A 24,511-nucleotide genomic window follows, 5' to 3' on the forward strand; every position below is an offset into this window, starting at 1 on the left:
CAGCACAGAGCCCGACACGGGGCTCAAACCCACGAACCGTGAGATCATGACCTAAGCGAAAGTCGGACGCTTAACCGACTAAGCCACCCAGGCGCCCCTCTCTACTTCTCTTTCAACACCTCATGTAAAATGTAGTCTGTTATGGGATTATCAGGATAATTCCTATTTTCCTAAATACGAGAACTTCTCGAGCCCTCCTTGTAAGAGATTTTTTCAAGGGCACAACCACTTTTGAGGGGCCGGCGTCTGGTTCAATAAGTACTTTTGGAACAGATGTATGTGCGCGCATGTGTATAAATAACCATACAATTTAAGCTATGTTCCAGGCAGTGTTGAGGATTTAAAAATGTGTATAGTCGTTATGCAATAGTTCTTTTTATACATTGGCTTAAGGGAAGGTGTTGATAGGTGAGCCTGATTGTATTAAGTTCCTGCTAGGTGCTGTTGCTTTTAGGGCACAGATTTTCCAGTTTGAAGGAGAAATTGGTAAGAAGCGAGGAATGCTTCCTCTCCCCACCCTTCTTAAACTAAATAGCCCCAAAGTGGGAAGATATTTTGAGGGTGGGAACAGCACAACTTCTCATGGGGATGGAGCTGGTCAATCAGGACAGTGACCCTCTCAGGTCACACCTACAAGGACCATGATTACAGTCATCAGACAGAATGTTCTACAACAATTTATGTGTTAAGCCTGATATTTTAAGCATTCGATAAGGTCTCCTGAGGCACTAAAAGACTCTAATTTGGGAAGCCCAAAGGATCCCTTCCTAGTATCTCACCCTCATCCCTCCTGGGGATGGCCAGGAGGGCTGTGCCTCAGATGATGGTTTAGATTGGGAGGTACATACAGGTTGAAAGGCTTTGGTCTTACACATCCTTGAAAGGATTAGTTCAGTCTCTCAGCATTTTCGAGACTGAAGGTCTTACCAAAGACAAGCTGATTTCCCACATCACCATCAATACAATTTAGGTAATCCAGAGGATTCAGACTCCTGGGGATCAGGAAGATTTATCTGGTTATTTTATGAGGAGGACACTGAAACAGTAATGAAGATGATGTATTATATATTCAAAGTTACTTGTGAAGTCTGAAGTAGAATCAGGTTTCTAAATCTTCCGTGGAAAGAGGGAAAGGTAATACTAAGCCTCCAGGAAAACTTTTAAGGAGTCAGAGATTCTCTTTATCCCCACCTTCCCATCCCAGCATCCTCTTAGATACCCCATAGGCCCCCTCATTTTAAGGCCTTGCAAGCACTAGAGAGTCACTTTGGGGAGAAACAGCTAATTTTGTGGAGGAGCATGGGGCCAGAAAACTTGATGGTCCCATTTCACCTTCAGTAAGGGAGCCTCTCTTCAATGGTCCTCACAATCCAGCCCTAAGGTATGGAAGAGAGCACTAACCATGTGGATAAGTAAAAAGTGATCACTGGGGTGCCTGGGTGGCTCAGTGGGTTGGGCACCTGACTCTCGATTTCGGCTCAGGTCATGATCTCTCAGTTCATGAGATCGAGTCCTGTGTTACAGTCTGCACTGACCGCATGAAGCCTGCTTGAGATTCTCTCTCTCCCTGTCAAAATAAATAAATGAACAAACATACATACATTTAAAAAGTGATAGTTAAGCCCAACTGAACATATCATACTTCAAAATTAGACAAATTATCACATTTCCCCCAAACATTTTTTTTTAATTGAGAGAAAATGGGAGGAGAGAGAATCCTAAACAGGTTCCATTCCCAACTTGGAGCCTGAATCAGGGCTCGGCAGGGCTCCATCTCACAACTGTGAGATTATGACTTCAGTGAAAATGGAGTTGGTTGCTCAACTGACTGAGCCACCCAGACACCCTACATTTCCCCAAACTTTAATTTCTTTAATTTTTTTTGACATTTATTTATTGTTGAGAGAGAGAGAGAAGGGCAGAAAGGGAGGGAGACACAGAATCCAAAGCAGGCTCCAGGCTCCAAGCTGTCAGCACAGAGCCTGATGCAGAGCTCGACCCCACGAACTGTGAAATCATGACCGAAGCAGAACTTGAGATGCTTAACCGACTGAACCACCCAGATGGCCCTCCTCAAACTTTTATTCCTTAAAAGAAGTTTGCAAGAGAGGAACACGCAATTCTTTGAAGGGGTTTGGAGTTGCTCATTGTATATGTGGGCAAATAAGATCTTTTACTTGTTTTATTCTCGAAAGATCTGGCCTTCCTCTGTCCAGATGGATGCCCTGGAGGCCTCAGTACCTGGATGCTTTTCAGGGATTGATGGAACTTTTTTTTTTTTTTAATGTTTACTTACTTACTTTTAAGAGAGAGGGAGAGAGCGTGAGCAGGGGAAGGTCAGAGACAGAGAGGGAGACGGAGATCCCAAACAGACTCCGTGCTGTCAGTGCAGAGGCTGACACAGGGGCTTGAACTCAGGAACTGTAAGATCATGACTTGAGCCGAAATCAAGAGTCGGTCGCTTAACCAACTGAGTCACCCAGGTGCCCCAGGAATTGGTGCAACTCTTAATGAAATGAGTTCATAATTTCCCTGGTTCCCCAGGAAAGAAGGGCAGCCATCTCCCCTCCCTGCCCCTCAGCTCCCCACCTACGTGGGAAATCCAGTAGGAGAGAGAGTCATTGGTATGACTGAAGAGGCAGATCTTCCTTTCTGTCTATACAGGCTGGGTCAGTTCCCCTATGATGGTAGGGTTTGATTCTTAAGCCTATCATACATGTCCCCTTAGGCTCTTCTTAAGTAACCAAGGAGGCTGGAAGGAAACAGAAGCTATGGGGTTTAGGGTTCTGTATTTTCCAGAAATTATATGTAGTCCTGCTATGTCTTTGGATTCCAGAATGAAGCCAGTACTCAGGGCCGCAGCTGAACCATCTCATGCATCAGAGTGGAAATTGGATAATAAAGTAGAGTGGTAGAGAGTAACACCTTTGATTGCCCACCCACTGAATCCCAAGTCAGTGCTTCTCATATTTTCATTTATTCCTCACCAACACCTCCAGGAAAGTTTTCTACTTTCCAGTAGGAAAAATGGAAGCCAAGGAAGGTCAGGTCTTAGCAAAAGTCACGGAACTCTGAAGTGTTGATGAGGGGGCTTCCAACCAAACTCCGTCTCTCTCTCCACAAAATACGATCATTGCTCAACGCTAGTAGTGGTTAAGAGTGGAGGCTCTGGAATCTAGCAGATGTTAACTATGCCAAACCTCAGTTCCTCACCTGGAAAATGAGGGCTTGTAGTAGAATCTACCATAGAGGCTCATGTGAGGAACAGCGTTTGATAAATGTTTGCCAAATGACAGGAACAAAATAAGCCCCCAGGAAATGCTCATTCTTATTACCTCCAAACTACATCATGAAGTAGCGTGGCTCAGAAGCAGCATCGGACCAAACAGCCAGTACATCTAGTGTATTAATTACCATGCATGCTGGGTCATGGTGGTGGTTTTGAAAGTACGTCCATGAAGTCTTGAATGCTCCTCCCCGGTAGAGGTGGAGCCAAGTTTACCACTCTCCTGAGATCATGCTGGGCTTGTGGACGAGTAGAATGAAGCAGAGGTGAGTCGGAAAGGTGTGCTGCAGTTTCCACCAAAGACACTGAGGGCACCTGGGTGGCACAGTCAGTTAAGTGTCTGATTTCAGCCTCGGTCACGATCTCACAGTTTGTGAGTTTGAGCCCCGCAGCAGGCACTAACAGTGCAGAGCCTGCTTGGGATTCTCTCTTTGCTCCCCACCCCACGCTCTCTTTATCAAAATAAATAAACTCAAACAAACAAACCAAAGCCATTCACCAATGCAGAAGCCATGTGGTAAGGAATGGCGCTCTGGGAAGGAGCTTGGAAGGAGGAATTTTTGCTTTAGTCAACCGTCAAGTGACTGCAGCCTTTGCCAACGCGCTCTGGCCGCAAGCCGCAGGAGAAACCCTGGGAAACACCACACATTTAAGCTGCTCCTGAATTCCTGACCAGCAGAAACTATGAGACAACAAATGTTTGTTGTTTTAAGCCACTGAGGTTGGGTGGGGGGTGGGGTGGGGTAATGTGCTATTTTGCAAAAGATAAATAATGCAACTATTGTAACAAAAAGACATAAAAATGCAGAGGCTCAAAAAAATCTAATTTATTTCTGTCTTGTAAATATTCCAAGAAAAGGAGGTGCAAGGCAAGGAGGTAGTTCTACTTCACAAAGCCATCCAGAGACTCAGGCTCTTTTTCTCTTGCTGCTTGGCTCATCCTGAGATGTGTTTCTTATTCATACATTAGGAGCTGGCTTGCCAACTACATATCTTATGTTTCAACCCCAAGGGAGTTGGGGGGACAGCGTCTTCTCTGTAAGAAATGGAGCATTACTCTTGTTCCCATTCCATTGGTGAGAGCTTAGTCACGTGGTTCCAGCTATCTGCAAAGGATGCTGGGAAATGGAGTCTCTAGATGGACAGTCATGAGTCCTGCCGTAGCTCAGGATGGTTCTGTTAATAACAGGAAGAAGTGGAGAATGGCCAGTGAGCAGTCTCCCTAGCCAAGTCCTGGTGTTGCCCTCTCTGAGACTTCAGTTAGTTATCTCTCCAGGGCTGCTTTCTCCTTTATAGAGTGAAGAATCATGGGGCGCCTGGGAGGCTCAGTCGGTTAAGCATCCAACTTCTGCTCAGGTCATGATCTCATGGTTCATGGGTTTGAGCCCCGTATCAGGCTCTGCGCTGACAGCTAGCTCAGAGCCTGGAGTCTGCTTTGGATTCTGTGTCTCCCTCTCCCTCCCCTGCCTGCACTCTGTCTCTCTCTCAAAAATAAACAAACATCAAACAAATTAAAAAATAAAGTGAAGAATCAGATAAGATTGGAAGATTACAAACGTTTTATTCTGAGCAGAATTTTTTAATTGAATGTGGGTGTGTGTGTTAGAGAGCACGAAAGCTGGGAAGAGGAGCAGAGAGTGTCTTAAGCAGGCTTCACGCTCTGCACAGAGCCCCAGTGCAGGGCTCGATCCCATCATCTTGGGACCATGACCTTAGCAGAAATCAAGAACAAGACACTCAACTGACTGAGCCACCCAGGCAGCCCTATTAAGCAATATTTAAAACTGGAAACTGCATACATAAAAGAAATAAAAACAGATCTGCCCGGTTTGAATCACCATGGGGCTTCTCTCCCTGTACCTGCTCCCCGCCAGTGGCCCCCTGAAAAACTATTTGAAATACTAGGGCTCTGTGAGGCATGGTCAGAAAATCACTGAATGAGAAATTCTCCTGGATTCCTGCCAGTTCTGGTATTTTTGAGGTTGTGGTCATTCACCCGTGTGTCCTGAGCTGGGCTGATCACAGCCTTGTCATGTTTGGCAGCTGGGAGTTCCCTGTACATGCATGTGTTGTAGGTGGAGGACACTAGAATGGCCTTGGCTCCCGGGGTCCAGCCTCTCCTCACTCACTTCCTTTTAACCCTTTCCTGACCTTGTGGCCTATCTGTCCTTTCTCCTAATGCAAGCAAGGTCCTCCCATCCCTGGCCAGGGGCCAAGGTGCTGTGCAGCTAGGAAGGAGTGCTCTAAGTAGCCGGTACACCTTGCCCTTGCGTTCAGTCCCACAGGTGGGGCCGTGGATATTCCTGAATCTGACTGGGTCTTCCTCCCGGGTTAATATTTCTACCACCCCCTCTCGCCTTAGCCCTTTTTTGGGCTGTCGGTGGCCTCAACTGGAATTAGGAGCTCTGGTTCTGTCCAGGCCATGGGTGGTGAATATGAACTTGCCTGCCCCGACCCACTTTGTGAGTGAACTCCAGAAGATAGGAGGGAGAGGCCTTTCCCTTCAATTCTCAAATATACAAACTGCCTCAGGGAAAGCTACCTAGGAGGACGAGAGTCCCTTTCTTTTAGTCTGAAGACCATCAGAACGTGGCTGATAAACATTCCTCTCCTTGTTTCACGAGATCACTTCCTAGTTCTCTCCATTGGCTTCCAAGGGGCCTTCCTGAGGGACTGGCTGTACTAGTCACCTTCTTCCAGGCCACTTCCAGGAGCTTAAACGAGAATTTGGCAGAGGACTTAGGTGTCTGCCACATCAAGGGAACAATCCTAGGCCATTTCAAAGACTAGTGACCACTGCCCACAAACAGAATGTTCCAAGAATGGCAGGAGTTGGGGCACCTGGGTGGTTCAGTTAAGAATCCAACTTCAGCTCAGGTCATGATCTTGAAGTTTGTGAGTTCAAGCCCCACATCAGGCTCTGTGCTGAGAGCTCAGAGCCTGGAGCCTGGAGCCTGCTTCAGTACTGTGTCTCCCCTTTTCTCTGCCTCTCCTTTGTTCATGCTCTGTCTCTCTCTGTTTCTCGATAATGAATAAACATTAAAAGAATAAAAAAACAAAAAGAATGGCGGGATTGAGGTGGGGATTGGGAAAAAATGAGGCAAAATGGACTGCTCTGGGCTTCTTAGAATAAGGAATATCTTATATTTCTTGGTAAGAGATTAGGACACATGGTATGGTTGATTTACCACAGGGACTGTAGGCAAATGATCTTTTGTAAAAAATATGTAATTTACTGTCAAGTTGGCTAACATACAGTGTGTACAGTGTGCACTTGGCTTTGGGAGTAGATTCCCAGGATTCATTGCTTACTACAACACCCAATGTTCAACCCAGCAAGTGCCCTCCTCAATACCCATCACCCATTTTCTCCTCTCCCCCACTCACTCATCAACCCTCAGTTTTTTCTCTGTATTTAAGAGTCTCTTATGGTTTGCCTCCCTCTCTGTTTGAAACTATTTTTTCCCTTTCCCTTCCCCCATGGTCTTCTATTAAGTTTCTAAATTCCACATATGAGTGAAAAAAAAGGCAGGATTTCATACTTTTTAATTGCCAAGTAATATTCCATCACACACACACACACACACACACACACACACACAAAACACCACATCTTTACCCACTCACCAGTTGATGGACATTTGGGCTCTTTCCATACTTTGTCCACTGTTGAAAGCCCTGCTGTAAATATCGGGGTGCATGTGTATAGGCAAATGATCTTGAGTGAAGCAGGTTCAGTGTAAGAGCATAGTGATGGGGTGTGATGACCTGGAGAGCAGGTAATAATTCATCTAAACGGGGCAGCCCCTCCTCACCATTGTCATGTGGAAATGTAGGCTAACTGTTCCTTTCAAAATTGTAAGAGAAACTACAAATCCACATCTTGTGGGAAATTTTTCAAGCTTTGAACTGTTGCACAGATCATGAAACACCCCCTGCCAGTAAATTTAGGTGTCAGGCTGACAGTTTGCTACCCCTGATGTAAAGCCCTTCCCAAGTGAATCTTCCTCCCTCTACAGAGTGTCGCCAGCTCCCAATTGTGAAAACAGAAACAAAAACGAAAACAAAACAACAACAACAAAAACTCATGCTGGAGATTAGTCTCAGCATTTTATTTTTTTTAATTTTTTTATTTTTTAAATATTTTTATTTCTAGGAGAGAGAGAGAGACAGCGTGAGCAGGGGAGGGTCAGAGAGAGAGGGAGACACAGATTCTGAAATAGACTCCAGGCTCTGAGCTGGCAGTCGGCACAGAGCCCGACGCGGGGCTCAAACCCACGAACCGCGAGATCATGACCTAAGCGAAAGTAGGACGCTTAACCGACTAAGCCACCCAGGTGCCCCTAGTCTCAGCATTTTAAAAAATTTGTTTTATTGTTTATTTATTGTTGAGAGAGAGAGACACAGAGTGTGAGCAGGGGAAGGGCAAAGAGAGAGGGAGACACCGAATATGAAGCAGGCTCCAGGTTCTGAGCTGTCAGCACAGAGCCTGATGCGGGGTTGGAACTCACAAGCTGTGAGATCATGACCTGAGCCAAAGTCAGATGCTTAACAGACTGTGCCACCCAAGCGCCCCTAGTCGCATCATTTTGAACCAGTGGTTAGATGCTCACATGGAAAGGTCTTCACGGAGAGTCCAAGGCATCTGATACTCAGTTCCCAATGCTGCTGTCACAATTCACCACGAACCGAACGGCTTAAACAATGCAAATTTACTATCTTCCAGTTTTGTAGCTCAAAAGTCTGATGTGGGTCTTGTTGGGCTAACATCAAGCCCTGTCAGCAGGGCTGTGTTTCTTTCTGGAGGATCAGGGGAGAATCTGTTTTCTTACTTTCTCCCACTTCTAGAAGGCAGCTGCATTCTGTCATTCACAGCTCCCTTCCTTGTCCTCTAAGCCAGTAATGGGGCTTCAGCCTCCACGTCAAATCTCTCACCACAGCGTGAAAAAGTTCTCTGCTTTTCAGGATTCACATGATGGGACCCACCAGACAGTCCAGTATTATTTCTCCATGCAAGGTTGTAAAGTTTGTTTTTTAATTTATTTAAGTAATTTCTAAACCCAACATGGGGATCAAACTCACCACCCCAAGAGCGAGAGTTGCGTCCTCCACCAACCAAGCCAGGTGCCCCCAAAGTTGTATTTTAATTGCCTCTGCAAAATCCCTTTTGCCACATGAGGTAATATTTTCATAGAATCCAGGCATGAGGGTATGAACAGGGCTCTTCCCTAAACTGTTAGATCTTTTGCTCCTTCTTCAAAAAAAGCTCTAGGGAGAGAAATCTATGAAAAACTTGTCCCTCCTTCCTTCCTTTCCTCCTTTCTTCTCCCTTCCTTCCTTTTTGTTTTATTATTAAAACAATTTTTTATTCAATATAGTTAACATACTGTGTTATATTAGTTTCAGGTGTGCGATATAGTGATTTGGCAATTCCATACAGCACCCAGAGCTCATCGTGATAAGTGTACTCTTTTTTTTAAAAATTTTCAATGTTTATTCATTTTTGAGAGATGAAGAGAGACAGACAGACAGAGCGTGAGCAGGGGAGGGTCAGAGAGACAGGGAGACACAGAATCTGAAGCAGGCTCCAGGCTCTGAGCTGTCAGCACAGAGCCTGACGCAGGGCTCAAACTCATGAACTGTGAGATCATGACCTGTGCCAAAGTCAGATGCTCAACCGACTGAGCCACCCAGGCGCCCCATAATAAGTGTACTCTTAACTCTTAATCCCCTTCATGTATCTCACCCATCTTCCCGCCTGCCTCCCCTCCAATAACCAACAGTTTGGGTTTATCTTTCTTTCTTTTTTTTTTTTTTTTTTTTTAGTGTTTATTTAGTTTTGAGAGAGAGAGACAGAAACGAGCAGGGGAGGGACAGAGAGAGGGAGACACTGAATCTAAAGCAGGATCCAGGCTCTGAGCTGTTAGCACAAAGACGTGGGATGCAAACTTTACAAACTGTGAGATCATGACCCCAGCTGAAGTCAGATGCTCAACTGACTGAGCCACCCAGGTGCCCCGGGTCTATATTTCTTCTTAACCGGCTCCATTCTCCCCGGTCAGGCTCCCTTCTGTGTGAGAAACTGCTGGCAGAGGCCTTTCTGCGCAGCCGGCCCGGCGCTCGCCATTCTCAGCTGCCAGTCTGGCTGCAGGTCCACCTGCTACATGGGGCGTAGAAGCAGCCGTTCTCTCTTAGCTCCTGTCCCTGCGGAGCTTCTCGGCTGGGATTAGTTGCAGGGGTGAGGGACTGGGCAAACACCCCTACCTCTCTCCCGAGGCAGCACAGGCTCTGGGGCCGATTGCAGCGGTTTGTTTACATCATCGTCACACAGGCCACAGGCCATGGCTGGAGGCGGCAAAGTCAGGAGCAGCGGGCACAGGAGGACAAGATTGCCTGGGGCCTTGGCTCCCTGGGGTGAGGGGTCAGGGGCGAGGGGGTGTGTAGGGGGCAAGGGCCAAGGGCCGAGGCCCAGCCAGCTGGAAGCACAACCTGACTCTGACTCGGGCTCCTTTATTCCGGTGCCTTTGCAGTTCCTTTGCTCGGGTTCAAATGGTCAACTGCTCCCAAGAAGAGGATTAGAGACTGGATGTTCGCCATCGGTTTTGGCATGTGGGAACCAGACCCACCCGTGACAGTGGTCCCCGCCAGCCCCTTGGGAAGCTAGCACTGATTCTTTCTGTGTAACAGCCAGGCTGTGGCCACCCTCTCCTCTCCCTGCAACCATATAGTTCCACAACACACACACACACACACACACACACACACACACACACCCTTATATGGTGGAGTTAGGGACGAAAGGGCTGACTACACACACAGATTCTGGGCCAGAGGACCAGGTTTGAGTCCTAGCACTTCCGTTTACTATTTGTGTGTCCTTGAGAAAGAAAGTATTTCACATCAATTTCCCTGTTCCTCAGCAATGCCAATGACACCTTATACAGGGGGCTTTATGGAGATTCAGTGGGTTAGTGTCTTAATATCTGTAAAGGCAGAAGACTCTAAGCAAAGCAAAGCACGGCTTTGTTAAATAATAAAGATATGTAACCTGCTCTGTGAGGATAGTCTTTGGTCAAATATACTTAAAAAAATTTCTGTTTTATTTTTGAGACAGAGCGTGAGCAGGGGAGGGTCAGAGAGAGAGGTAGACACAGAATCTGAAACAGGCTCCAGGCTCTTAGCTGGCTGTCAGGACAGAGCCCAATGCAGGGCTCGAACCCACAAACTGTGAGATCATGACCTGAGCCGAAGTGGCATGTTTAACTGACTGAGTCACTCAGGTGCCCCTGGTCAAATATACTTTAGTAGCTATCCTTCTCTACTAGAAGTTAGAAATAAATTCTCAAATTGTTTGGCTCGAAAAAACTCTAGGGGATTTACGGGAGGCAGATTCAACCTGCAGTAATACAGCCGTGCTGTGGTCACCTCAATAGTAATCCATCTACTAGACTAGGACAAAGGGGGTCCCTGCTCTGCCCCACTCTGTACTGGTCAGGTCACACTGACAGCGCTTCTGAGATCCTGAGTTACTTCTGGGTTATCTGTACTTATTCTGAAGCCCCCTGCCCATGGTTCTGATAGGGAATTGATTGGTGCATTTTGATTAGAACCCACATTCCTAAGGAAGACCTCACTCTACCCCTTAGAATAATTTGGCCCTCGACAGCAATAGAAATTTGAGGTTCCAGGAGCGCCTGGGTGGCTCAGTACGTTAGGCTGCTGACTTTAGCTGTGGTGATGATCTCACAGTCTGTGAGTTCGAGTCCCACGTCCAGCTCTGTGCTGACAGCTCAGGGCCTGGAGCCTGCTTCAGATTCTGTGTCTCCCCCTCTCTCTGCTTCTCGTCTGCTTGCTCTCTCAAAAATAATAAACATTTAAAAAAAATTAAAAAGAAATGTGAGGTCCCAGCTACTAGATCTTGCTGGCCTCCCACTGTCTAGGTCCAGCTGAAAGCGCAGACACCAGCCCTGGGTGCCACAATCAGAAAGAGATGGCTCTGTGGGCAAGGCTGGGGAGGAAACTAGCAACATGACAAATGCAGACTCTTGGAAACAATCAGAGCTGTTGGGAGGAAAGTGAGAGGACACAGGAGGGCCAGCGAGCTGGCTTCAAACCACAGGAAGGACGGAGCAAGAGAAAGAACATTTATTAAACACTGACTAGGCTCTGAGCTTTTATTGCATATCTAATTAAATGCCCATAGCAACTCTGTGGAAGCAGGCAGAACTGAGGCATGTGAGTAGGTGGGGAAGAGACAAAGTGAGTCGCCCACAGGCCCTAATAGCCAGGGAGCCCAGGCTGCCAGATCTTTCGGCTTCATCTCATTACCACTGTGTTGTGATTGCATGATGCAAGCGCAGTCTTAGAGCTGTTTTGTATTGAGAGCTGGGGAAATGGTGTGGAAGTTGTATGCTTGGACACATCAAAGGTGTCCAAGCAAGTGCTTGATGATTTTCATGAAAGATTTTTAAAAGGTGATTCATCTATGCCTTGTTGGAGGGTAGAAATGGATTATCTATGAAGGTCCCTTCCAGCTTTGAGGTTCTGTTTCTATACTTTGGGGTAAGATATACTCCTCAGGTATATTAAGTGATTTCTTTTCCCTGTATTTTTCACTTTCTCCCCTGTCTCCTCCTATTCATGTAGATATTCTGCTCTGGGAACATGTCTTTTTTATTAAAAATTTTTTAATGTTTATTTATTATTGAGGGACAGAGAGAGACAGAGCATGAGCATGGGAGAGGCAGAGAGAGGCGGAGACACGGAATCCGAAGCAGGCTCCAGGCTCTGAGCCTGATGCAGGGCTCAAACTCACAAACCTTGAAGTCACAACCTGAGCCGAAGTCAGACGCTTAACCTACTGAGCTACCCAGGCACCCCAAACATGTCTTTTTAATTTTTTTTCCTTTATTTTTATTTTATTTTATTTTATTACAAATAGTTTATTGTCAAATTAGTTTACACATAACACTCAGTGCTCATCCCCACAAGTGTCCTCCTCCATGCCCATAAACATGTCTTTTTTAAAAGGAGGGACATGGTGGCTGGCAGTTTGGCCATGGGGTTAACAGAAAGACCGTACTATTCTCTCTGGTTGATGAGTCTAAATTTGTACTAAGTTTACTAAGAAGACGGTGTTACACTTGAATGAGGCAAACCTGGAAAGAGTACGAGAGGAAGCAATCACATCATGCCTCCTTCCCTCTCCTCCAATTCCTTGGTAACCAGGCAGAACCTAAACCCTTGAATGTATGGCTTAAGGCTAAGGTCGATTTCAGATGGATACTCTGCTATCCTGGATACTCTGCTATCCCATCACGATGGGGACTTGATGCACAAATTAGAAATGTTTGAAAACAAAGGTATGTTTCTCACACACCTGAGTTTGGGAATATAGACCTATTTTAAATCAGGCAGAGGGAGGGCGGGCGTGTCTTCCGCGAAGCTGCACAAACCAGTTGCAAAGCCTGAAGTTTTTGGTCCTCTGCTGCCCCTCTGTGGATGTAGAGGGAAATAGCAATTTCGGATTTCACTTGTGGCCCAGTGTAAAATTGAACTTGAGAGAAAGAATCCGCCCCTAAGAACTACTGGGGGTTTATGACCACTGTGAGGGAGTCAGGAACTGGGGTTATTCCCAGCAAGGTGAGGGTTCCCAGGAGGGAAGTGGGGAGCCCCTTCACATTGTCAATGACTTCACAAGGCTCTTCTCCTGTCCACCATCTTTATTTTTCCTGGAGACACCTGCAGCCAGCCAGCCAGCGAGCCTCTGAAGACTCCCAGGCAGGCCCCTCTGCAGCTCCTGGCCACGGCCAGCACCCACGGGCACAGTGCCAATCCTCCCACACCTCCTCTTCCTGTGCTTGGAGTAACAAGTCTGTGGGTTTCTCCCTCCGGTCTCACAGCTTTTCACACCCTCTCTGCACCGTCTGTCTCTACACCACCATCTACACACACGTCTAGACCATCACATTGGTGCTTGCGGCATCCCTGACTCCTGCACAGGCGCAGGGCACACATGGCACTTTTGTTTAGACAAGGGAGCGAGGGGGAACACTTGGGCACAACGTGGGGGAAGGGGCTCTGGGTCACTGCAAGCAGCCTGGCTGAAATCTGGGGTGTCTGAATCCCAGGACTGCTTTCCAACGACAGCGTGGCTGCTTCCTTCCCTGGTCGGCTCCCTCCCGGGGCCCAGCACCCCACCCGACCTCACTCCCCAGCCCCCTCCTGGCAAATAGCGACAGCAGCCCTGAGCCTCAGGCCTCTCGCTCTCCCGCCTACAGGAGAGGATAGGATGTATGGGCCTCCTCCCTCCAGCCTGGAGCCAGGGACCCCCCGCACCTGGCCTGACCTCCTTTCCCCTCCCCTCATGCCTCCAGCCCCTGCCGCAGCCTGCGGTCCAGGGCCAGGAGCTGCCGCAGGAAGCCCCGGTTGGGGATGATGCCTCGGTGGTCCTTGACTTTCTTGATGGCCTCCACGAGGGTGAGGCGGTGGTACAGCATGAGGTAGGCCAGGACCAGTGTGGCGGACCGGCTCACTCCCACCGCGCAGTGCACCAGGATCCTCCCTGTGAGGACAGACACAGCGGGCAGCTGGGGGGCTGGAGAAGGCTAGGGACAGAGCTACGGGGACAGGTGAGGAGGGGTGCAGGGAGACAGGATGGGGTGCAGACTAGTGGTAGGAAGAATGCAGACCCCCCTGGACAGAATAAGATGGACAACACACAGGGGCTCAGCCTTCAGAACTGCCCCATCTCCCCAGAAAAAGGCTCCGGAAGACACTCGTCTCCAATGGAAGACTGGGTCTAGTACAGCATAGGGACTCAGGTGATACTTCCCACGTGCGTTATCATTGCTACTGTTAACATTTTGGATTATCTCCTTTTCGTGCATTGCCTTTTAGAGATGTTTGAGGGCATTTTTCTTCCCTTAATATCATACCCCGAGCATTTTGTCATGTCATTAAAATCTCTTCCATCCTTGAACCCTCGGGCCTTCCCCTAACTTAACGTCCAGTGTTAGGGGACGCACCCTCCCCCCCACGGCCCCTTGCTCTCCCCTCCTACCTCCTGGCTGGTTCAGTGCCCGGTGGATGAAATCGGCAGCCGTCTGGAAGTGGATGCTCATGTCAAAGGCTGGCGAGTCGTGAGCCTCGACACCCAGGTAGCGGATACCCAGCCCCTCGTAGGCCTCCGGTGTCCCTCGCCACCTGCTGTGCGAGGCATTGAGGACGTGGGTGATGCCCAGGCGACGGAGCTCTCGGCGGTTGTTGGCTATGTCCCTGCATTGAGTAGAGGTTAAAGGGAGAGTGGGGAAGCTAGGCCCTGGGGCGAGGAGCCCTCTTCCCCGCCCTGGCGGCTGCCTAGCCAATGTCATAGGCCCCACGCCCCTGCCTTACTTCCTGATGACCCAGAGCGGGATAACTAAGATGGGCAATGACCTGGAATCTTGCCCTTGAGCAAGGGTTGAGAGCGCTGGGGAGGTTCTGCCTGGAGGAGAGAAGACTAACAGGGAGGGTGAGCAATCACCATAATAAAAGCCATAATAAAATATTGAAAGACTGGGCGGGCTTTGACTTTCTGTATGCGAAGAATTCACTGGATCTGTACTCTGTGTAAGGAAGTCTGTCCCGACCGTGGAATCCCGCTGAAGAAAGATTGAAACATCATGGGAGAGAGTGATTTTCCCGTCACTGGGGCATTCGAGCAGCGGGAGGAGGTCAGTGTGTAGGCATGGATGTGGCAGAGGGAATGTGGACATCAGGTGAGTAGTTGGACCAGCTCACATTTAACCTCGCTGGTAACCCTGAGGTGCTGTGATTCCGGCCCTTGCTCCCACACCCAGCTCCCCTGTTACTTTATACTCCAACACCCAGAATCTTCCTCTCTGTTACCAGTTACTCCATGCCCACGTTTACCCTGTGTTGTGAGGTCACCTTCCGGTGTTTGTCTGGCCCACACCCTTCAGCTTAGTGGGAGACACCTCTCAGGCACCATGGCTATATCTCAGGGCAAATGCCCTGTCCAGTGCAAATTCCTCAAGTAGAAAGAGCACTGAACTTGAACCTGCAAGTCCTGGCTCTGCTACTTACGACCCGTGTGACCTTGGGCCAGTCACAACATCTCTGAGCTTCAGTTTCCTCATCTGTAACCTGGGGATAGTGGTACCTACCTCATAAGGCTGTTGTGAAGATTAAGAGAGAAAATGCACGTGAAAAACTCCTTGTAAATTGTAACGCCCTTGAGAGAAAGAGAGGACTACTCTTCCCGTGATGCTCTTCTCTCCATGGCCCCCGTCTTCCCAGCTTTGCCTGGTCAACCTTTCATCTTACTGCCCACTTCCTGGTCCCCAATGGCTGCCTCCTTTTTTTTCCCCCCCCCAGAATCACAGCACAATAGATGGAAGGTGAGAGAAGTCATCTATTATGTCCGGTTCGTAGCACTGGCACTCAATAATTAATTATGCTAAAGCAATGACATTATTACATGAACAGAGACTTTCTGTCCAGAGTTGAGTATCTTAATAATCCTCCGCTCTCTGTCCACGCACCCCTGCCCCTCAGTCCTCAAGCTGGAGTCAGTACCTCCCTTCCACCCTTCTCCTTCCTTCTTGCCCCCCCACCCCAACACACGCGCGCGCACACACACACACACACACACACACACACACACGGCTATGACCCCAGGCTGCCAGGTACATACTGGTCTCCAAGGTAGAGGCCTGGCCAGACCTCATCGGCGTGGTTACAGGCTGTCTTGCCCGTGTAGAGGAGCCTCTCCAGCTCAAAGACATTGAGGAAGGGATGTTGAACAGCCGGCATCTCCTCCAGGGCCCCTCTCGTGCGAACAGGAGACCTGGAGCTACTCCGGGAGAAGCGGGCCATAAAAGTCATAGACGCCCAGAGCCAGTTCCCAGGGCACATCTTAGAGGTGGCAGAAACCACGTGGCAGCTGTGGGGGCGGCTGCCGTGAGGATGGGTCCGTCTCCAGGTGGCTGTTGCTGGAGGAGGAACGGATGGGAGACACACCTGAGTGAGCCTCGAGCAGCTGCTTCCCTTCTCACCAACTGGGCTGGGCCCTGGGGAGAAGATCCTCAAGGGAGAGAAGGTAAGCCTGGCCCTCTCGGGGGCCTCCACGATTATTCTCTCCTTCAAGCTGCCACAGCTCCTCTCTGCTCTTTGGCTCAGCCACGCAAGGAGGTGGGAGAGTCACATGTCCTTGTTTACGGGGAAAGGGAGCTGCCCAGCTGCTCCACCCCCACGCCCGAAGCACGTACACACACACACACACACACACACACACACACATTTGATATTTGGGCGGCCGTGCCCACTGCTAGAGCTCTTGCCAGCCCGAATCTGGGTCTCATCTGCCCGGGGCTACAGGCAGAGAGCCTAGGGAGCTAGGGATGGGAATGAGGGGTGGCCTTGGGCCCATCCAGAGAGAATTAGCAGGAAGCAGCGGCTGGGGCTGTGACATATGCCAAGCCTGTCTCCTCAGCGCCCGAGAGATGGGCTGCTTTAACACAGTGCTGCGCCCCTCACTGCCTCAGAGTCAAGCGTGCTATGGGGAGTGTCTGTTGGGGGCCGGGGTGAGCGGGGATTAGCAACGAAGAGGAAGTGCACATTTTTGAAAAATACTTGCTGGATGCATGCGCTCATGGAAGAAGGCGCCGATCTACGTGCATGACAGACAAACCACCCTCCTTCCATCAGTGTACCGAAATTATTGATGAAACCTCATCTCTAATATGAAGATTTCTGAGTCCAGCAGCGCTGGGGTCGTGTGTCTGGGTGTGGGGGGGAAAGGTGGCGGCTGGGGGGCTGAAGAAGGGGCAGGAAGGAAGAGGGATGAGGGATCCTGCCAGGCCCAGGGGCTCAGAGGCTGAAATGACCATCTGTGTTGCTGTTGGAGTCAAGTGACCGTACGAAGGGCATGGGGCTTAGCAGGTGTGTCTCGGACTCTCTGGACAGCCGGCCCTTCTCAAAGTGGGAGCCTGTGCTCCCGGGGAGAGCCAGCCTTTGAGACTCACCCTGGGTCCTTGAGGCAGAGAGAACTGGGCAAGACGCCCTCTCTCCTCTTCCTCCTCGTTCTCTCCCACTGTGATGGTGGGTTGGTCCCAAGGGTTCCCCTTCCACTCCCTTCCTGGTCTTCTGCCCGGACACCTCGACCAAAAGTCTAGTAGGGAGAGGCCATCTTTGACCTGCACACAGTGTGCGAACCCATCCTTCATGGCCGGCCAGCCCCCCCCCCCCCCCGGGCTCTCCTTTATCCCGGGCCAGGGGACACCTTGCACCCACAGGCCTTAGGAAGCAGGGGCATTAGGATCACGACTGCTGAGGGGAGCCTGGATCTTAGGGTGTTCGGGGAGAAAGGATTTCGCAATGTCTGGGGCAGAAGGGGCACAGGAATCTGGCACTATAGCCGCCGTCAGCACCATCACCACCATCATCACCATCATCTGCCTTGTCTCCTCAGGACTAAAGACCCCATCATTTTATTCCCAAACAACGGTTTCTGGGTTTCCCGAAATAGGCGTGCTGCCTGTGTGATGCTGAATGGTAAAAAGGAAGGGGAAGGAGGCCGGGTGGAGGAAGGAGCTCGGTGGGACTCGATCCGCCGCCCCGCTCCGTCCCGGGGGGCCACCCCTCGGCCCCCTTCAATCCCGGCAGCCGCCTTCAGGGGCCCTCGCCCGCGGCCCCCTCCCCCCGCGTCCGCCGCGGCGGTTGTAACAGGTTCATGGCCGTCGCCCCAGCCGCGGCCGGGCGCCGAGGGTGCAGGGAGGGAGCCCGGGGGAGCTCAGCCACTCGGCCCCCGCGCGTCGCCTCCCTGGCTGGACGCCCCCACCCCCCACCCCCCGCCGCCCCCAGCCCACAGCCCCCAGCCCCCAGCCTCTCGCCGCCCGCCGGGAGGTGACCACCCCACGCAGCCCCCGTACCTCGGTGCGAGCGCCGCGCGGGGTCTCAGTCCCGGAGGCAGATCGCAGGCGCAGCCGGCCCCACGGCCATGACTCTCCCGCCGCCGCCGCCGCCGCCGCCGCCGCCGCCAGACCGGCTGACGGATTAGCCTCTATTTTTAAGCCATGACACGCACGTCGAAGCAGGGCTCATATTAGCGTGCGTGTGTGTGTGTGTGTCGGCGACACACACGGACACAGCCTCACGCCCAGCGGTCCGAGTGGACACGCAGCGTGGGCTCGCCCGCGGGTGTTTGCAGACCAGACACGGACCACAGCCCCGCCTGGTGTGCACGCCCCAGCAGACGTGTATCTTCGGAGCTGCGCCAATTACAAGGCATTTTGCTTGAAGATGACATTATACAAGTCGTCCCAGAGAGCGCCTTGAACACACCCGCTTCTCCCCAGGCGGCATTAACGAATTACACAGACATGACGGTGCACCTCATTTGTCCGTTTCTTATCAGGAGCATCGTGTCATAAATAATACCAATCCCTAGCCATTATTAGCATTTACTATAGACCGTGCGTTTCACATAACTCAGTTTGTCCTCACCACAGGTCGGTGACATACGGAGGATTATCATGGTCCCCATGTTAGAGAAAAAGAGACTGAGGCTCAGAGGGGCCAAGGAATTTGCCCAGGCCGCATGCTAGTTATGCGCTGAGCAGAGCTTCAAGACCTGGCAGGCAGACTCAAAATTCATGTCCTTAACTGTTCTAGATAGTGACCCCACACCATGGAGGAGGCACAGTGGATTTCTATCAGCAAGCCACTTCCGCCAGCTCAGCTCCTGGCCAGCGCCACGGTCCCCGACTCTGGAAGAAATTCATGCCCATACCTCTTCATTTGTGCTGTCTTTTAACGATGTTTACCTTGACTTGCTTTTCTACTGGAATCACCTCGTCAGTCGCGAGATTGTCAACACTTGGAAGGCAAGGACGGTGTTGTGGTCCCCAGGCCCTAGTTCACTGTGTGATGGCGGAGGTGGGAGAGGGAATGAATGGCATCAGGTGATGCTAGTGAAAACCAGGCAGATGGCAGGCTCCAGGAGAGCTGTCTGCAGGACAGAGGCAGGACCTGGTTTCAGATGAGAAGACATTAGCAACTGTCCCTGAAATCGGGATTGATCATGTTCCCGTAGGGGTAGTAGATGAGGCTTTGATCTCTGGGTCAGGTCAGTTCAGTGCTCAAGGAGAGGTTTCATCAAAGGCTGCTGTCACAGACTAATTTCAGCCCTCGTAGTCTTTTCCTTCTAGAGAAGCAAACTCAATTCCTTTCCATGCATTCTTGGCATGGGAATTTACATGAAGAAATGAAATCCTCATCATTTAAAACAAAGGCTTGGCCTGGGGAAGTTGAAAATTTAATTTGTTGTTCCAGGAAAAAAAAATCATAAGTAAAAAAAATCTATCATAAGTCAAATTGTGAAAGAGCACATATTATTGGACCAACCTTATTTTAAGTGACAGAGTCTTTAGGGTTGGTAGGTTGGAAAGATGTTGTAGATGAACTTGATCTCAATCTTTGGCAAGGTTTCCATTACAACCCTGCATTTTCACTTTTCTCAAAAAGCTGGAAAAACGTTTTATTTTTATTTTTTTTATAGTTTATTTACTTTTGAGACAGAGATAGATAGAACATGAATGAGAGAGGGGCAGAGAGAAAGGGAGACACAGAATCTTAAACAGGCTCCATCTAGCTGTCAGCACAGAGCCCTATGCGGGGCTCGAACCCACGGACCGTGAGATCATGACCTGAGCCGAGTTCAGACGCTTAACCAACTGAGCCATCCAGGCGCCCCTGGAAAAATATGTTTTATTTTTATTTATTTAAAAAAAATTTTTTTTAATGTTTTATTTATTTCTAGGAGAGAGAGAGAGACAGCATGAGCAGGGGAGGGTCAGAGAGAGAGGGAGTCACAGACTCTGAAACAGGCTCTAGGCTCTGAACTGGCAGTCAGCACAGAGCCTGACGTGGGGCTCGAACCCACCAACCGTGAGATCATGACCTAAGTGAAAGTCGGACTGACTAAGCCACCCAGGCACCCCCGAAAAATATGTTTTAAAGAGTGCTATAGACATCATGGGCAGATGTTTATGGGTTATTATAGAAGTTGTCTGGATCAACATTTTCATGAAGACCATTAAATTACTAGGGATCAATCCACAACTCAAGGGGCTTTATGTTTTGTACTTAGGAGGTTTATTATATTTCTAGATGACACCAAACTAAGGATAAGAGGGGAAGGGAAGCTGGAACAAAGAGTTAGTGGGGAGAAGGTAATGGAGAAGGTAGGACAAGAGAGGGGACGAAGCTAATAGAGGCAGCATGTATTGATACTTTATTTATTTATTTATTTAATATTTTTATTTATTTCTAGGAGAGAGAGAGACAGCGTGAGCAGGGGAGGGTCAGAGAGAGAGGGAGTCACAGACTGAAACAGGCTCCAGGCTCTGAGCTGGCAGTCAGCACAGAGCCCGACGCGGGGCTCGAACCCACGAACCACGAGATCATGACCTGAGCTGAAGTCGGACACTTAACCGACTAAGCCACCCAGGCGCCCCTATTGATAATTTATTATTACCTGTCAATTCCTTGGGCTTTCACATTTATCAGCTTGTTTAATCCTACCCAATTTTTAGGTGGGTGTTATCACCTTCACTGAATACATGAGAAGTAAACTCATCGCTTGGCCAGATGAGTTTACTCACCCACAGCTAGTAAATGGCAGAGGCTATCTGATTCCAAACATGTAATTTTCAAGATAAGGCTGAAGAATCACTTCCTTTAAAAAGCCTTCTGGACCCATTCTTTTTTGTCTGTTTCCTTCATTGTGTTGATACAGACATCTATCAAAGGACCTATGAACTATGTTTTACTTCACTTATTTCTATTATTTCTTTAACTCTCTTCTCTCAGTACTAGAAATCATGAATGGATACAGGATATGGGGATGAACTAAGATAGTAAAATGAGGCTACTGAAAAATAGAAATAGATCTCCAAACAGTCTCAAAAGAAATGCCTCCCTTCCCCAAAAATATTTAAATAAGAGAAAGAGGGAGGCGTGCCTGGATGGCTCAGTGGGTTAAGCGACCGACTTCGGCTCAGATCATGATCTCACGGTTTGTGGGTTCGAGCCTGGCATCAGGATCTGTGCTGAGAGCTCAGAGCCTGGAGTCTGTTTCAGATTCTGTATCTCCCTCTCTCTCTGACCCTCCCCTGCTCATGCTCTCTCTCTCTCTCTCAATCTCTCTCTCTCTCTCTCAGAAATAAATAAAACAAAAAATTTAAAAAAGAAAAGAAAAAGAGGGAGAAAGGGGGTGAGGAAAACCAACAACCATGTGTTAAATGGTAATTCCAACCGCTACCATTAACTGTGGGCTGGGCACTATGCTAAGTGCTTTACCTAGATTAGCTAATTTAATCCCATGAAGTGTATATTATTAATTCCATTTTGCGGTTGAGGAAACAGGTTTAGAGTGGTGGTAAATCCACCCTGCAGCAGCCAAGTAGCTAATAAGTGGGATTTGCGCATGGATTTAAGCCCATGACTGTTTTAAACCAAAGCCTGTGCCTCAAATCACTGCAGCAAGGGCGCAGACCTAAAGAAAAAGAATGGCAATCGTTACGAGGTAGCGAGCCCTACCGCGTGTCAGGCACCCAGTGGAAGTTACATGAAGGAAGGCATCCTCAAGCCCTGACCCTTGGCCCCCTAGGCGGCGTGGCTCCCCAGGAGCCGGATCCGCCAGGTGCGCGCATCGCGGGCGGAGCAGCCGGGGACGCCCGCCACCGCACCACGTGGCTTTTCCCGACACCAGTCCAAGCACAGGGAGCGGGACCTGGCTTCCTTCCAACCACGCCCTAAGCCCCGCCACGCCCAGCGCTCCTGGGCGCGTCCACCCGGCTCTGCTGCGGGCTTAAACGGCATTTTCACCCGAAGGCTCCAGTAGCAGAGGACAGACACTTGTGACTATGTAGCGACGGGAGTGCGGTGAGAGCAGGCGGGCAGAAGACTCGAGGTGCCCCGTGTTGATTCTGACCTTACGCTTCTGATTCTCCATTCTCCCAGTTCTCCCAGTGCCTGTCCTTCGGCCTCTTCCTGGGCCCCTATTTTGCACCCTCCCCACCCCCACAGGCCCCCACGTGGGATGGGTGGGCCTGTCCTCTCTGGCCTCAGCCAGCGGGGTGTGAGGATTTCCTCCGCCGAGCTCCTGCTGGTTCTGAATTGGGGGGAAGGGAGAGGTACGCAGGTCCTTTGGGTAGAGTGACAGTCTGGTTTTTGCTTCAACTCTCAGGCCATCCTTCACCTCTCTATCCAATGCATTCTGTAGCCCCTTTCCTTCTGGTCAGGACACATCTGACCGCTGTAAATATTCACTCTCTTCTAAGAGCCGCCCTTTATAGCAAGGAGCAGATACTCTTTCCATTAGCCTGACTTTGGAATGAAAATAAACTCTAGAGGGAGAGGCTAGTGCTCTTATGGCAGAAATAAACCAGGACACTATTCGCAAAGAAAGCAAGATACAAAAGGAATATGCGGCAAATGCCCCTGTTTAAAAAAGAAGAAAATGAAAAGAAGAGCAGCTATAAATACACATTTTGAAGAAGACAGAAAGGAACTATGCCGAATATTAAAAGAGGTAATCTCTGGCGAGAGGGGAATGACAGATAATTTTTATCTTGTACTGTACCCTATCTACATTTCTCAAATTTTCAATAATCCATATAGATTAATTTTCAGTGTCCAGTCTATGAAATTGGTTGAGATTTCCTTTAGTGGCTTCCTCTGTGGCCAATTTTAGCAAATGTCCTGCGCATGCTTGAAGAGAATAGTTACTCTGTTTTGGAGTGGAAATTTCTAGCTTTACTTTCCTCCTATATAACGTTCTAAAATGTTCTATAACCTTATTTTTAAAATCTTTATTTACCAGCTTTTGAGAGATAGATTAAAACCTCCCAGGTTTGGGGCACCAGGGTGGCTCAGTTGGTTGAGCATCTGACTTCAGCTGCAGTCATGATCTCACAGCTGGTGGGTTCAAGCCCTGGGTTGGGCTCTGCTGACAGCTCAGAGCCTGGAGCCGGCTTCAGATTCTGTGTCTCCCTGTCTCTCTGCCCCTCCCCTGCTCATGCTCTCTTTCTATCTCTCAAAAATAAATAAACATTAAAAATTAAAAAGATGTTTTCTGCAATACTTGTATAACAGTAGCAACCCTCTGCCTATAGCTCTCCATCTGGGTCTTCCCTCTTTACCCTTGCTCCATGTCCTGGTTCCCTACTTCCTGGAACCAAATATATTGAAATGTTTTTCTTCATCTTATCTCTCTCAATAATATGTTTATATTGCTGTTTTTTGAGTTTTCAGTTTTCGACATTACCTATTGATTTCTCACTATGAACATTGAGGGTTTTTTTTCTCTTTATTCCATTCCTCCACCAAGATCTAGATAAACATCTCTCTATGCATTTGTCTTTTTTTTTTTTTAAATAATTTGTTTATTTTGGAGGAGAGAGGGGCAGAGAGAGAGAGAAGAGAGAGAAATGCAAGCAGGCTCTGTGCTATCAGTACGAGCCCGATGTAGGGCTTGAACCCACAAACTGTGAGATCATGACTTGAGCCGAAATCAAGAGTCATATGCGGGGCACCTGGGTAGCTCAGTTGGTTAAGTCTCCTACTCTGGTTTTGATTCAGGTCACGATGGATCTCACAGTTTCATGAGTTTGAGCCTCGCATCCGGCTCTATGTTGGGCGTGTAGGATCTGCTTGGGATTCTTACCCTCCCTCCCTTTCTGTCCCTCTCCCACTCATGCTGTCTCTCTCTGTCAAAATAAATAATAAACTTAAAAAAAATAAAAACCTTAAAAAATAATAAACTTAAAATACTTTTTTTTTAATTTTTTTAATGCTTTTTATTTATTTCTAGGAGAGAGAAAGACAGCGTGAGCAGGGGAGGGTCAGAGAGAGAGGGAGACACAGACTCTGAAACAGGCTCCAGGCTCTGAACTGGCAGTCAGCACAAAGACAAAAAAGGGGCTCAAACCCACAAACAGCGAGATCATGACCTAAGCGAAAGTCAAAAGCTTAACCGACTAAGCCACCCAGGCGCCCCAATAAATTTAAAAAACTTAACCAACTGAGCCACCCAGGCACACCTCTATGCATTTGTCTTAAAGAGTTATATCATAATTTTGTTTATAAGTAGTCAGTGTGAATATAATTGTTATTCAGTTGAACCATTTTCTACTTTTCTTGCATAACTTTGTTTTCCCT

The 24,511-nt window shown here is 48.9% G+C and overlaps 1 protein-coding gene and 1 long non-coding RNA gene across 5 annotated transcripts in view; one reads left to right on the forward strand and one right to left on the reverse strand.

Annotated features, from left to right (window-relative positions):
* Positions 1-13,210: 13,210 nt before the first annotated feature.
* Positions 13,211-18,504, reverse strand: DUSP26 (dual specificity phosphatase 26). Of its 3 annotated transcripts, XM_039254429.1 has the most exons (4): positions 18,220-18,504; positions 15,984-16,281; positions 14,349-14,563; positions 13,211-13,850 (listed from the first exon to the last, which is right to left on the reverse strand). In XM_039254429.1, exons 2-4 carry the CDS (start codon positions 16,202-16,204, stop codon positions 13,651-13,653), a joined length of 636 nt encoding a protein of 211 aa, XP_039110360.1. In that variant the 5' UTR covers positions 16,205-16,281; positions 18,220-18,504; the 3' UTR covers positions 13,211-13,650. The 3 variants fall into 3 exon arrangements, with proteins under 3 accessions (XP_039110360.1, XP_039110361.1, XP_039110359.1); XM_039254430.1 differs by lacking the exon at positions 18,220-18,504 and having other exon boundaries at positions 15,984-16,469; XM_039254428.1 differs by lacking the exons at positions 15,984-16,281; positions 18,220-18,504 and adding an exon at positions 14,723-15,887.
* Positions 18,505-22,200: 3,696 nt separating this feature from the next.
* The window catches only part of LOC120246815, a 486,271-nt gene continuing 483,960 nt past the window's right edge, over positions 22,201-24,511 (forward strand). For both annotated transcript variants that reach the window (XR_005532156.1, XR_005532157.1), the window contains exon 1: positions 22,201-22,883. This is a non-coding gene — a long non-coding RNA (uncharacterized LOC120246815). The remainder of the gene's footprint in view (positions 22,884-24,511) is intronic.

Source organism: Hyaena hyaena, unplaced genomic scaffold, assembly GCF_003009895.1.
Source record: "Hyaena hyaena isolate Hyena2069 unplaced genomic scaffold, ASM300989v1 scaffold_488, whole genome shotgun sequence".
In the NCBI taxonomy this organism is placed as follows: Eukaryota; Metazoa; Chordata; class Mammalia; order Carnivora; family Hyaenidae; genus Hyaena; species Hyaena hyaena.